Source organism: Chiloscyllium plagiosum, unplaced genomic scaffold (genome assembly GCF_037043375.1).
Source record: "Chiloscyllium plagiosum isolate Xiang-an unplaced genomic scaffold, Cpla_swu_hap1 HiC_scaffold_5, whole genome shotgun sequence".
Taxonomy (NCBI): domain Eukaryota; kingdom Metazoa; phylum Chordata; class Chondrichthyes; order Orectolobiformes; family Hemiscylliidae; genus Chiloscyllium; species Chiloscyllium plagiosum.
Window position 1 is genome coordinate 132,942,088 of NW_028270143.1, and position 16,579 is coordinate 132,958,666.

General features: G+C 58.3%; 1 protein-coding gene across 1 annotated transcript in view; it reads left to right on the forward strand.

The window, feature by feature from the left end:
- LOC122550350 (WD repeat-containing protein 97-like) overlaps positions 1-16,579 on the forward strand; it is a 205,292-nt gene that overhangs the window by 146,031 nt on the left and 42,682 nt on the right. The window contains exon 16 of the mRNA XM_087987688.1: positions 14,316-14,435. Coding sequence (XP_087843814.1) covers positions 14,316-14,435 — 120 coding nt within the window. The remainder of the gene's footprint in view (positions 1-14,315; positions 14,436-16,579) is intronic.

A 16,579-nucleotide genomic window follows, 5' to 3' on the forward strand; every position in this document is an offset into this window, starting at 1 on the left:
CCAACCCACCACCTCCCCCACACACACACCCAAAACCCCACCCCATCACCTCCCCCACACACTCACCCCAAAACCCCAGCCCATCACCTCCCCCCCACACACACCCCAAAACCCCACCCCATCGCCTTCCCAACACACACCCCAAAACCCCACCCCATCACCTTCCCCCACCAACATCCCCCCAAAACCCCACCCCATCACCTTCCCCCACCAACGCACCACCAAAACCCCACCCCTTCACCTCCACCACCACACTCCCCAAAACTCCACCACAACACACCCACACCCCACCCCATCACCCTCCCCCACACACACCCCAAAACCCTACCCCATCACCTCCCCACCACACCCCCCAAAACCCCACCCCATCACCTCCCTCACCACACACCCAAAACCCCACCCCATCACCTCCCCAACCACACCCCCACAAAACCACACCCCATCATCTTCCCCCACACACACACCCAAACCCCATCACATCATCTTCCCTCACAGCACACCCCTAAAACCCCACCCCATCGCCTCCCCACACACTCACCCCAAAACACCACCCCATCGCTTTACCAACACACGCACACCAAAACCCCTCCCCATCACCTCCCCCACACACGCACAACAAAATCCCACCCCATCACCTTCCCCACCCCACACCCCAAAACCCCACCCCATCACTTTCCCCACCACACACCCCAAAACCCCACCCCATCACCTCCCCTGCACACGCATTCCAACCCCCACCCCATCACCTTACCAAACACACCACCAAAATCCCACCCCATCACCTTCCCCACCACAATCCCCAAAACTCCACCCCATCACCTCCCCCACACACACACCCCAAAATGCCACCCCATCACCTCTCCCACACACTCACCCCAAAACCCCACCCATCGCCTTCCCAACACACGCACCCCAAAGCCCCACCCTATCACCTCCCCCACACACACACCCCAAAACCCCACCCCATCAACCTCCCCACCACACCCCAAAACCCCACCTCATCAACTTCCCCACCACACATCGCAAAACCCCACCCCATCACTTTCCCAACCACACACCCCAAACCTCCACCCCATCACCTCCCCCACGCACGCACTCCAAACCCCCACCCCATCACCTTGCCCCAATACACCCCCAAAACTCCACCCCATCTCCTTCCCCCACCACGCACCCCAAAACCCCACACCATTACCTCCCCAACACACGCACCCCAAAACCCCACCCCACCACCTCCCCCACACACACACCCCAAAACCCCACCCCATCACCTTCCCCCACCAACATCCCCCCAAAACCCCACCCCATCATCTTCCCCCACCAACGCACCACCAAAACCCCACCCCTTCACCTCCACCACCACACTCCCCAAAACTCCACCACAACACACCCAAACCCCACCCCATCACCCTCTCCCACACACACCCCAAAACCCTACCCCATCACCTCCCCCACCACACACCCCAAAACCCCACCCCATCACCTCCCCCACCACACACCCCAAAACCCCACCCCATCACCTTCACCCCCACACACACCCAAAACCCGACCCCATCACGTCGCCCACGCACGCACACCAAAACCCCACCCCATCACCTTCCCCACCACACACCCCAAAACCCCACCTCACCACCTCGTCACCACACACGCCACAACCCCACCTCATCACCTCCCACACCACACACCCCAAAACCCCACCCCATCACCTCCCCCACCACACACCCCAAAACCCCACCCCATCACCTCCCCCACCACACACCCCAAAACCCCACCCCATCACCTTCACCCCCACACACACCCAAAGCCCGACCCCATCACGTCCCCCACGCACGCACACCAAAACCCCACCCCATCACCTTCCCCACCACACACCCCAAAACCCCACCTCACCACCTCGTCACCACACACGCCACAACCCCACCTCATCACCTCCCACACCACACCCCCAAAACCCCACCCCATCGCTTTACCAACACACGCACACCAAAACCCCTCACCCTCACCTCCCCCACACACGCACCCCAAAACCCCACCCCATCATCTTCTCCCACCACACCGCCCAAAATCCAACCCCATCACCTCCCCCACAAACGCACACCAAAACCCCACTCCATCACCTTCCCCACCACACACCCCAAAACCCCACCCCATCACCTCCCTCACCACACAACCCAACACCCCACCCCATCACCTCCCTCACACACTCACCCCAACACCCCACCCTATCATCTTCCCCCACTACACCCCCCAAAACCCCAGCCCATCACCTTCCCCCACCAACGCGGCCCCCAAAACCCCACTCCATCATCTTCCCCCACCACACCCCCCAAAACCCCACTCCATCATCTTCCCCCACCACACCCCCCAAAACCCCACCCCACCACCTCGTCACCACACACGCCACAACCCCACCTCATCACATCCCACACCACACACCCCAAAACCCTACCCCATCACCTATCCCACCACACCCCCCCAAAACCCCACCCCATCACCTTCCCCATCACACACCTCAAAACCCCACCTCATCACATCCCACACCACACTCCCCAAAACCCCACCCTATCACCTCCCCCACACACACCCCCAATACCCTACCCCATCACCTCCCCCACCACACACCCCAAAACCCCACCCCATCACCTTCACCCCCACACACACCCAAAGCCCGACCCCATCACGTCCCCCACGCACGCACACCAAAACCCCACCCCATCACCTTCCCCACCACACACCCCAAAACCCCACCTCACCACCTCGTCACCACACACGCCACAACCCCACCTCATCACCTCCCACACCACACCCCCAAAACCCCACCCCATCGCTTTACCAACACACGCACACCAAAACCCCTCACCCTCACCTCCCCCACACACGCACCCCAAAACCCCACCCCATCATCTTCTCCCACCACACCGCCCAAAATCCAACCCCATCACCTCCCCCACAAACGCACACCAAAACCCCACTCCATCACCTTCCCCACCACACACCCCAAAACCCCACCCCATCACCTCCCTCACCACACAACCCAACACCCCACCCCATCACCTCCCTCACACACTCACCCCAACACCCCACCCTATCATCTTCCCCCACTACACCCCCCAAAACCCCAGCCCATCACCTTCCCCCACCAACGCGGCCCCCAAAACCCCACTCCATCATCTTCCCCCACCACACCCCCCAAAACCCCACTCCATCATCTTCCCCCACCACACCCCCCAAAACCCCACCCCACCACCTCGTCACCACACACGCCACAACCCCACCTCATCACATCCCACACCACACACCCCAAAACCCTACCCCATCACCTATCCCACCACACCCCCCCAAAACCCCACCCCATCACCTTCCCCATCACACACCTCAAAACCCCACCCCATCACCTTCCCCATCACACACCTCAAAACCCCACCCCATCACTTTCCCCACCACACACCCCAAAACCCCACCCCATCACCTCCCCTGCACACGCATTCCAACCCCCACCCAATCACCTTACCAAACACACCACCAAAATCCCAACCCATCACCTTCCCCACCACAATCCCCAAAACTCCACCCCATCACCTCCCCCACACACACAGCCCAAAATGCCACCCCATCACCTCCCCCACACACTCACCCCAAAACCCCACCCATCGCCTTCCCAACACACTCACCCCAAAGCCCCACGCTATCACCTCCCCCACACACACCCCAAAACCCCACCCCATCACCTTCCCCCACCAACACACCCCTAAAGCCACACCCCATTAGCTTCCCCCACCAACGCACCACCAAAACCCCACCCAATCACCTCTCCCACCATACATCCCAAACCCCATCCCATCACCTCATCCACATACGCACCCCAAACCCCCACCCCATCACCTTCCCCCACCAACACACCCCCAAAACACCACCCCATCACCTCCCCCACACACACCCCCAATACCCTACCCCATCACCACCCCACCACACCCCCACAAAGCCCCACCCCATCACCTTCCCCCCCACACATCCCCAAACCACACCCCATCACCTTTCCCCACACACACTCCCCCAAACCCCACCCCATCACCTTCCCCCACACACACACCTCAAAACCCCTCCCCATCACCATGCCCCACACACACCCCCAAAACCCCACCCCATCGCCTTCCCAACACACGCTCCCCAAAACCCAACCCCATTACCTCTCCCATACACGCACCCCAAAACCCCACCCCATCATCTCCCCACAACACACACCCCAAAAGCTCACCCCATCACCTTCCTCCCCTGCACACCCACAAAGCCCCACCCCATCACCTCCCCATCATACACGCACCCCAAAACCCCACCCCATCACCTTCCCCCACCACACATCCCAAAATCCCACCCCATCACCTTCCCAAGACATGCCCCTCAAAACCCCACCCCATCACCTTCCCCCAACAACATCCCCCCAAAACCCCGCCCCATCATCTTCCCCCACCAACGCACCACCAAAACCCCACCCCTTCACCTCCACCACCACACTCCCCAAAACTCCACCACAACACACCCAAACCCCACCCCATCACCCTCCCCCACACACACCCCAAAACCCTACCCCATCACCTCCCCCACCACACACCCCAAAACCCCACCCCATCACCTCCCCCACCACACACCCCAAAACCCCACCCCATCACCTTCACCCCCACACAAACCCAAAACCCGACCCCATCACGTCCCCTACGCACGCACACCAAAACCCCACCCCATCACCTTCCCCACCACACACCCCAAAACCCCACCCCACCACCTCGTCACCACACACGCCACAACCCCACCTCATCACCTCCCACACCACACCCCCAAAACCCCACCCCATCGCTTTACCAACACACGCACACCAAAACCCCTCACCCTCACCTCCCCCACACACGCACCCCAAAACCCCACCCCATCATCTTCCCCCACCACACCGCCCAAAATCCAACCCCATCACCTCCCCCACAAACGCACACCAAAACCCCACTCCATCACCTTCCCCACCACACACCCCAAAACCCCACCCCATCACCTCCCTCACCACACAACCCAACACCCCACCCCATCACCTCCCTCACACACTCACCCCAACACCCCACCCTATCATCTTCCCCCACTACACCCCCCAAAACCCCAGCCCATCACCTTCCCCCACCAACGCGGTCCCCAAAACCCCACTCCATCATCTTCCCCCACCACACCCCCCAAAACCCCACTCCATCATCTTCCCCCACCTCACCCCCCAAAACCCCACCCCACCACCTCGTCACCACACACGCCACAACCCCACCTCATCACATCCCACACCACACACCCCAAAACCCTACCCCATCACCTATCCCACCACACCCCCCCGAAACCCCACCCCATCACCTTCCCCATCACACACCTCAAAACCCCACCTCATCACATCCCACACCACACACCCCAAAACCCCACCCTATCACCTCCCCCACACACACCCCCAATACCCTACCCCATCACCTCCCCCACCACACCCCCACAAGACCCCACCCCATCACCTTCCCCCACCAATGCACCCCCAAAACCCCACCACATCACCTATCCCACCACACCCACCCCAAAACCCCACCCCATCAACCTCCCCACCACACCCCAAACCTCCACCCCATCACCTCCCCCACGCACGCACTCCAAACCCCCACCCCATCACCTTGCCCCAACACACCCCCAAAACACCACCCCATCACCTCACCCACCACACATGACAAAACCCACCCCATCACCTCCCCACACACCTCCTCACAAACGCACCCCAAAACCCCACCCCATCACCTTCCCCCACCACACACCCCAAAACCCCACACCATTACCGCCCCAACACACGCACCCCAAAACCCCACCCCACCACCTCCCCCACACACACACCCCAAAACCCCAGCCCATCACCTCCCCCATACACTCACCCCAAAACCCCACCCCATCGCCTTCCCAACACACACCCCAAAACCCCACCCCATCACCTTCCCCCACCAACATCCCCCCAAAACCCCACCCCATCATCTTCCCCCACCAACGCACCACCAAAACCCCACCCCTTCACCTCCACCACCACACTCCCCAAAACTCCACCACAACACACCCAAACCCCACCCCATCACCCTCCCCCACACACACCCCAAAACCCTACCCCATCACCTCCCCCACCACACACCCCAAAACCCCACCCCATCACCTCCCCCACCACACACCCCAAAACCCCACCCCATCACCTTCACCCCCACACACACCCAAAACCCGACCCCATCACGTCGCCCACGCACGCACACCAAAACCCCACCCCATCACCTTCCCCACCACACACCCCAAAACCCCACCCCACCACCTTGTCACCACACACGCCACAACCCCACCTCATCACCTCCCACACCACACCCCCAAAACCCCACCCCATCGCTTTACCAACACACGCACACCAAAACCCCTCACCCTCACCTCCCCCACACACGCACCCCAAAACCCCAACCCATCATCTTCCCCCACCACACCGCCCAAAATCCAACCCCATCACCTCCCCCACAAACGCACACCAAAACCCCACTCCATCACCTTCCCCACCACACACCCCAAAACCCCACCCCATCACCTCCCTCACCACACAACCCAACACCCCACCCCATCACCTCCCTCACACACTCACCCCAACACCCCACCCTATCATCTTCCCCCACTACACCCCCCAAAACCCCAGCCCATCACCTTCCCCCACCAACGCGGCCCCCAAAACCCCACTCCATCATCTTCCCCCACCACACCCCCCAAAACCCCACTCCATCATCTTCCCCCACCACACCCCCCAAAACCCCACCCCACCACCTCGTCACCACACACGCCACAACCCCACCTCATCACATCCCACACCACACACCCCAAAAACCTACCCCATCACCTATCCCACCACACCCCCCCAAAACCCCACCCCATCACCTTCCCCATCACACACCTCAAAACCCCACCCCATCACCTTCCCCATCACACACCTCAAAACCCCACCCCATCACTTTCCCCACCACACACCCCAAAACCCCACCCCATCACCTCCCCTGCACACGCATTCCAACCCCCACCCCATCACCTTACCAAACACACCACCAAAATCCCAACCCATCACCTTCCCCACCACAATCCCCAAAACTCCACCCCATCACCTCCCCCACACACACAGCCCAAAATGCCACCCCATCACCTCCCCCACACACTCACCCCAAAACCCCACCCATCGCCTTCCCAACACACTCACCCCAAAGCCCCACCCTATCACCTCCCCCACACACACACCCCAAAACCCCACCCCATCAACCTCCCCACCACACCCCAAAACCCCACCTCATCAACTTCCCCACCACACATCGCAAAACCCCACCCCATCACTTTCCCAACCACACACCCCAAACCTCCACCCCATCACCTCCCCCACGCACGCACTCCAAACCCCCACCCCATCACCTTGCCCCAACACACCCCCAAAACACCACCCCATCACCTCACCCACCACACACGACAAAACCCACCCCATCACCTCCCCACACACCTCCTCACACACGCACCCCAAAACTCCACCCCATCTCCTTCCCCCACCACGCACCCCAAAACCCCACCCCATCACCTTCCCCCACCACACACCCCAAAACCCCACACCATTACCTCCCCCACACACACACCCCAAAACCCCACCCCACCACCTCCCCCACACACACACCCCAAAACCCCAGCCCATCACCTCTCCCATACACTCACCCCAAAACCCCACCCCATCGCCTTCCCAACACACACCCCAAAACCCCACCCCATCACCTTCCCCCACCAACATCCCCCCAAAACCCCACCCCATCATCTTCCCTCACCAACGCACCACCAAAACCCCACCCCTTCACCTCCACCACCACACTCTCCAAAACTCCACCACAACACACCCAAACCCCACCCCATCACCCTCTCCCACACACACCCCAAAACCCTACCCCATCACCTCCCACACCACACACCCCAAAACCCCACCCCATCACCTCCCCCACCACACACCTCAAAACCCCACCCCATCACCTCCCCCACCACACACCCCAAAACCCCACCCCATCACTTTCACCCCCACACACACCCAAAACCCGACCCCATCACGTCTCCCACGCACGCACACCAAAACCCCACCCCATCACCTTCCCCACCACACACCCCAAAACCCCACCCCACCACCTCGTCACCACACACGCCACAACCCCACCTCATCACCTCCCACACCACACCCCCAAAACCCCACCCCATCGCTTTACCAACACACGCACACCAAAACCCCTCACCCTCACCTCCCCCACACACGCACCCCAAAACCCCACCCCATCATCTTCCCCCACCACACCGCCCAAAATCCAACCCCATCACCTCCCCCACAAACGCACACCAAAACCCCACTCCATCACCTTCCCCACCACACACCCCAAAACCCCACCCCATCACCTCCCTCACCACACAACCCAACACCCCACCCCATCACCTCCCTCACACACTCACCCCAACACCCCACCCTATCATCTTCCCCCACTACACCCCCCAAAACCCCAGCCCATCACCTTCCCCCACCAACGCGGCCCCCAAAACCCCACTCCATCATCTTCCCCCACCACACCCCCCAAAACCCCACTCCATCATCTTCCCCCACCACATCCCCCAAAACCCCACCCCACCACCTCGTCACCACACACGCCACAACCCCACCTCATCACATCCCACACCACACACCCCAAAAACCTACCCCATCACCTATCCCACCACACCCCCCAAAACCCCACCCCATCACCTTCCCCATCACACACCTCAAAACCCCACCCCATCACCTTCCCCATCACACACCTCAAAACCCCACCCCATCACTTTCCCCACCACACACCCCAAAACCCCACCCCATCACCTCCCCTGCATACGCATTCCAACCCCCACCCCATCACCTTACCAAACACACCACCAAAATCCCACCCCATCACCTTCCCCACCACAATCCCCAAAACTCCACCCCATCACCTCCCCCACACACACACCCCAAAATGCCACCCCATCACCTCCCCCACACACTCACCCCAAAACCCCACCCATCGCCTTCCCAACACACGCACCCCAAAGCCCCACCCTATCACCCCCCACACACACACCTCAAAACCCCACCCCATCAACCTCCCCACCACACCCCAAAACCCCACCTCATCAACTTCCCCACCACACATCGCAAAACCCCACCCCATCACTTTCCCAACCACACACCCCAAACCTCCACCCCATCACCTCCCCCACGCACGCACTCCAAACCCCCACCCCATCACCTTGCCCCAACACACCCCCAAAACACCACCCCATCACCTCACCCACCACACATGACAAAACCCACCCCATCACCTCCCCACACACCTCCTCACACACGCACCCCAAAACTCCACCCCATCTCCTTCCCCCACCACGCACCCCAAAACCCCACCCCATCACCTTCCCCCACCACACACCCCAAAACCCCACACCATTACCTCCCCAACACACGCACCCCAAAACCCCACCCCACCACCTCCCCCACACACACACCCCAAAACCCCAGCCCATCACCTCCCCCATACACTCACCCCAAAACCCCACCCCATTGCCTTCCCAACACACACCCCAAAACCCCACCCCATCACCTTCCCCCACCAACATCCCCCCAAAACCCCACCCCATCATCTTCCCTCACCAACGCACCACCAAAACCCCACCCCTTCACCTCCACCACCACACTCCCCAAAACTCCACCACAACACACCCAAACCCCACCCCATCACCCTCTCCCACACACACCCCAAAACCCTACCCCATCACCTCCCACACCACACACCCCAAAACCCCACCCCATCACCTCCCCCACCACACACCTCAAAACCCCACCCCATCACCTCCCCCACCACACACCCCAAAACCCCACCCCATCACCTTCACACCCACACACACCCAAAACCCGACCCCATCACGTCCCCCACGCACGCACACCAAAACCCCACCCCATCACCTTCCCCACGCACGCACCCCAAAACCCCACCCCACCACCTCGTCACCACACACGCCACAACCCCACCTCATCACCTCCCACACCACACCCCCAAAACCCCACCCCATCGCTTTACCAACACACGCACACCAAAACCCCTCACCCTCACCTCCCCCACACACGCACCCCAAAACCCCACCCCATCATCTTCCCCCACCACACCGCCCAAAATCCAACCCCATCACCTCCCCCACAAACGCACACCAAAACCCCACTCCATCACCTTCCCCACCACACACCCCAAAACCCCACCCCATCACCTCCCTCACCACACAACCCAACACCCCATCCCATCACCTCCCTCACACACTCACCCCAACACCCCACCCTATCATCTTCCCCCACTACACCCCCCAAAACCCCAGCCCATCACCTTCCCCCACCAACGCGGCCCCCAAAACCCCACTCCATCATCTTCCCCCACCACACCCCCCAAAACCCCACTCCATCATCTTCCCCCACCACACCCCCCAAAACCCCACCCCACCACCTCGTCACCACACACGCCACAACCCCACCTCATCACATCCCACACCACACACCCCAAAACCCTACCCCATCACCTATCCCACCACACCCCCCCAAAACCCCACCCCATCACCTTCCCCATCACACACCTCAAAACCCCACACCATCACCTTCCCCATCACACACCTCAAAACCCCACCCCATCACTTTCCCCACCACACACCCCAAAACCCCACCCCATCACCTTCCCAAGACATGCCCCTCAAAACCCCACCCCATCACCTTCCCCCACCAACGCACCACCAAAACCCCACCCCTTCACCTCCACCACCACACTCCCCAAAACTCCACCACAACACACCCAAACCCCACCCCATCACCCTCCCCCACACACACCCCAAAACCCCACCCCATCACCTCCCCCACCACACACCCCAAAACCCCACCCCATCACCTCCCCCACCACACACCCCAAAACCCCACCCCATCACCTTCACCCCCACACACACCCAAAACCCGACCCCATCACGTCCCCCACGCACGCACACCAAAACCCCACTCCATCACCTTCCCCACCACACACCCCAAAACCCCACCCCATCACCTCCCTCACCACACAACCCAACACCCCACCCCATCACCTCCCTCACACACTCACCCCAACACCCCACCCTATCATCTTCCCCCACTACACCCCCCAAAACCCCAGCCCATCACCTTCTCCCACCAACGCGGCCCCCAAAACCCCACTCCATCATCTTCCCCCACCACACCCCCCAAAACCCCACTCCATCATCTTCCCCCACCACACCCCCCAAAACCCCACCCCACCACCTCGTCACCACACACGCCACAACCCCATCTCATCACATCCCACACCACACACCCCAAAACCCTACCCCATCACCTATCCCACCACACACCCCCAAAACCCCACCCCATCACCTTCCCCATCACACACCTCAAAACCCCACCCCATCACCTTCCCCATCACACACCTCAAAACCCCACCCCATCACTTTCCCCACCACACACCCCAAAACCCCACCCCATCACCTCCCCTGCACACGCATTCCAACCCCCACCCCATCACCTTACCAAACACACCACCAAAACCCCACCCCATCACCTTCCCCATCACACACCTCAAAACCCCACCCCATCACTTTCCCCACCACACACCCCAAAACTCCACCCCATCACCTCCCCCACACACACACCCCAAAATGCCACCCCATCACCTCCCCCACACACTCACCCCAAAACCCACCCATCGCCTTCCCAACACACGCACCCCAAAGCCCCACCCTATCACCTCCCCCACACACACACCCCAAAACCCCACCCCATCAACCTCCCCACCACACCCCAAAACCCCACCTCATCAACTTCCCCACCACACATCGCAAAACCCCACCCCATCACTTTCCCAACCACACACCCCAAACCTCCACCCCATCACCTCCCCCACGCACGCACTCCAAACCCCCACCCCATCACCTTGCCCCAACACACCCCCAAAACACCACCCCATCACCTCACCCACCACACGACAAAACCCACCCCATCACCTCCCCACACACCTCCTCACACACGCACCCCAAAACTCCACCCCATCTCCTTCCCCCACCACGCACCCCAAAACCCCACCCCACCACCTCCCCCACACACACACCCCAAAACCCCAGCCCATCACCTCCCCCATACACTCACCCCAAAACCCCACCCCATCGCCTTCCCAACACACACCCCAAAACCCCACCCCATCACCTTCCCCCACCAACATCCCCCCAAAACCCCAGCCCATCATCTTCCCTCACCAATGCACCACCAAAACCCCACCCCTTCACCTCCACCACCACACTCCCCAAAACTCCACCACAACACACCCAAACCCCACCCCATCACCCTCCCCCACACACACCCCAAAACCCTACCCCATCACCTCCACCACCACACTCCCCAAAACTCCACCACAACACACCCAAACCCCACCCCATCACCCTCTCCCACACACACCCCAAAACCCTACCCCATCACCTCCCACACCACACACCCCAAAACCCCACCCCATCACCTCCCCCACCACACACCTCAAAACCCCACCCCATCACCTCCCCCACCACACACCCCAAAACCCCACCCCATCACCTTCACCCCCACACACACCCAAAACCCGACCCCATCACGTCCCCCACGCACGCACACCAAAACCCCACCCCATCACCTTCCCCACCACACACCCCAAAACCCCACCCCACCACCTCGTCACCACACACGCCACAACCCCACCTCATCACCTCCCACACCACACCCCCAAAACCCCACCCCATCGCTTTACCAACACACGCACACCAAAACCCCTCACCCTCACCTCCCCAACACACACACCCCAAAACCCCACCCCATCACCTCCCCAACACACGCACCCCAAAACTCCACCCGATCACCTCCCCAACTTATGCACCCCAAAACCCCACCCCATCGCCTCCCCACCGCACAACCCCAAAACCCCACCCCATCAGCTCCCCCATCACACACGCACCCCAAAACCCCACCCCATCACCTCCCCCACACATGCACCCCAAAACTCCACCCCATCACCTCCCCCACAAACGCACCCCAAAACCCCACCCCATCACCTTCCCCTACACACACACAAACACCCCCAAACCCCACCCCATCACCTTCCCCTACACACACACAAACACCCCCAAACCCCACCCCATCACCTCCCCCACACACACACACACACCCAAAAACCCGCCCCATCACCTTCCCTCACCACACCCCCCAAAACCCCTGAGGGAAGGCTTTGCTCCTCATCCACTGAAAACAATCTTTCGCACATCCTGTTTGTGACCCCCCCATTCCCGCACCCAGTGCTGGACTCTCTCACCAGTCGCAAACTCTCTGTCAAGGGCCTTTACAATGTTCCTTTCTCAATGAAGGGACGACTCGTTCCTGTAAGGGTCCAGCGAATATTATGTCAGTTTAAATGAAATTAGATTACTTACAGGGTGGAAACAGGCCCTTCGGCCCAACAAGTCCACACTGACCCGCCGAAGCGCAACCCACCCATACCCCTACATTTACCCCTTTAACCTAACACTATGGGCAATTTTAGCGTGGCCAATTCACCTGACCCTGCACATCTTTGGACTGTGGGAGGAAACCGGAGTACCCGGAGGAAACCCACGCAGACACGGGGAGAACGTGCAAACTCCACACAGTCAGTCGCCTGAGTCGGGAATTGAACCCGGGTCTCTGGCGCTGTGAGGCAGCAGTGCTAACCACTGTGCCACCGTGCCGCCCACAAGGCCCCCTGTCGCAGGAACCCCATCCCCCACCATGTCTTGCCCCCCCAGCCCCCACTGACCCCTCAGGATCCGGGACCTTCACTGTATGCACTCTCCTTCACCCAGGATGCCTACAGTGCAAGTCTGGGTGATAGGCTGAAGGCCCCTATGACTCTCTGGTAACTGTAGATTCCTGTCTTTGGGAAATTGTATCTGACAGCTGGGGCAGGACCGTTACTGCGCTCCATCCGTTTACGTTTAAAACATTAAAACGTAATGTTTTAACCCTTTAGATTGGTCTCGGCTCCTGGAGAATGCTGGGCTGACCATTCTAGGGCTAATCCTGAGTTAAGGTTAGATTGGTGATCTCCGAGAGGCAGAGAGGTTATTGGGTCATTATGACCCATCACCCCACAGGGAGCCGATGTTTAGATTGTTAACCTCTGACCTGCTTCCACCAGCCCTCAGACGCACTGACCCGTCATTCCAGTATCTTTCTGGAGAAGTTGGATTTACTGGACGAGGAGAGTCGCAGAGCAGCGGAAGAGTTGGGCAAAACACCTCTCATCACTGTTCCTTCGGTAAAGCTTTATATCCTGATGTCACCACTCACACACTCTCTCTCTCTGTTTCTCATTCTTACTCTTGCTCTCACTCTCTCATTCTCGCTTTCACTCTCTCTCTCTCTCACTATCTCTCACACTCTGTCTAGTGAGCCAGGTGATAGTGAGGTAAAGAATAGGGAGAGAGAGGAGTTGAACAAATGGTTACAGGGATGGTGCAGGAGGGAGGGTTTTGGATTCCTGGATAATTGGAGATCTTTCTGGGGAAGGTGGGACCTCTACGAACAGGATGGTCTTCATCTGAGTGCGAGGGGTACCAATATCCTGGGGAGAGGTGTCCTAATACTCTTTGGGAGGGTTTAAACTAATTCAGCAGGGGGATGGGAACCTGAATTGTGGTTCGAGTATACAGGAGGTTGAGAGCAGTGAGGTCAGAAATAAGATTTCAAGTTCGCAAAAAGGCACCGGCAAGCAAGAACATGGTTTGAAGTGTGTTTATTTCAATGCCAGGAGTATCTGGAATAAAGTGGGTGAACTTGCAGCGTGGGTTGGTATCTGGGCCTTCGATGTTGTGGCCATCTCGGAGACATGGATAGAGCAGGGACAGGAAGGTTCCAGGATTTAGACGGTTCAGTAGGAACAGAGGAGATGGTAAAGAGGGGAAGATGTGGCATTGTTAATCAAGGACAGTATTACAGCTGCAGAACGAATGTTTGGGGACTCATCCACTGAGGTAGTATAGGCTGAGGTTAGAAACAGGAAAGGAAAGGTCACCCTGTTGGGAGTTTTCTATAGGCCTCCAAATAGTTCCAGAGGTGTAGAGGAAAGGATAGCAAAGATGATTCTCAATAGGAGCGAGAGTGACAGAGTAGTTGTTATGGGGGACTTTAACTTTCCAAATATTGACTGGGAACACTATAGTTCAAGTACTATAGATGGGTCAATTTTTGTCCAGTGTGTGCAGGAGGGTTTCCTGACGCAGTATGTAGACAGGCCAACAATGGCAAGGCCACATTGGATTTGGTACTGGGTAATGACCCCGGCCAGGTGTTAGATTTGGTGGTAGGTGAGCACATTGGTGATAATAATCATAATTCAGTTATGTTTATTTTAGCGATGGACAGGGATAGGTATATACCGCAGGGTAAGAGTTATAGCTGGGGGGAAGACAATGTCATTAGGCAAAATTTAGGATGCACAGAATGGGGAAGGAAACTGCAGGGGATAGGCACAGTTGAAATGTGGAGCTTATTCAAGGAACAGCTCCTGCGGGTCCTTGATAAGTATATACCTGTCAGGCAGGGAGGTAGTTGTCGTCATTGTCTACAGGAATAGTACCAGAAGACTGGAGGATAGAAAATGTTGTCCCCTTGTTCAAGAAGGGGAGGAGAGACAACCCTGGTAATTATAGACCAGTGAGCCTTACTTCGGTTGTGGATAAAGTGTTGAAAAGGGTTATAAGAGATAGAATTTATAATAATCTACAAAGGAATAATTTGATTAGGGATAATCAACACGGTTTTGTGAAGGGTAGGTTGTGCCTCACAAACCTTATTGAGTTCTTTGAGAAGGTGACCAAACACGTGGATGAGGGTAAAGCAGTTGATGTGATGTATATGGATTTCAGCAAGGCGTTTGAAAAGGTTCCACATGGTAGGCTATTGCACAAAATATGGAGACATGGGATTGAGGGTGATTTAACAGTTTGGATCAGTAATTGGCTAGCTGAAAGAAGACAGAGGGTGGTGGTTGATGGGAAATGTTCATCCTGTAGTCCAGTTACCAGTGGTGTACCGCAAGGGTCGGTGTTGGGTCCACTGCTGTTCGTCATTTTTATAAATGACCTGGATGAGGGTGTAGAAGGGTGGGTTAGTAAATTTGCAGACGACACTAAGGTTGGTGGGGTTGTGGATAGTGATTAAGGATGTTGTAGGTTACAGAGAGACATAGATAAGCTGCAGAGCTGGGCTGAGAGGTGGCAAAGGGAGTTTAATGTGGACAAGTATGAGGTGATTCACTTTGGTCGGAGTAACCGGAATGCAAAGTACTGGGCTAATGGTAAGATTCTTGGTAGTGTAGATGAGCAGAGAGATCTCGGTGTCCAGGTACACAGATCCTTGAAAGTTGCCACCCAGGTTGACAGGGTTGTTAAGAAGGCATAC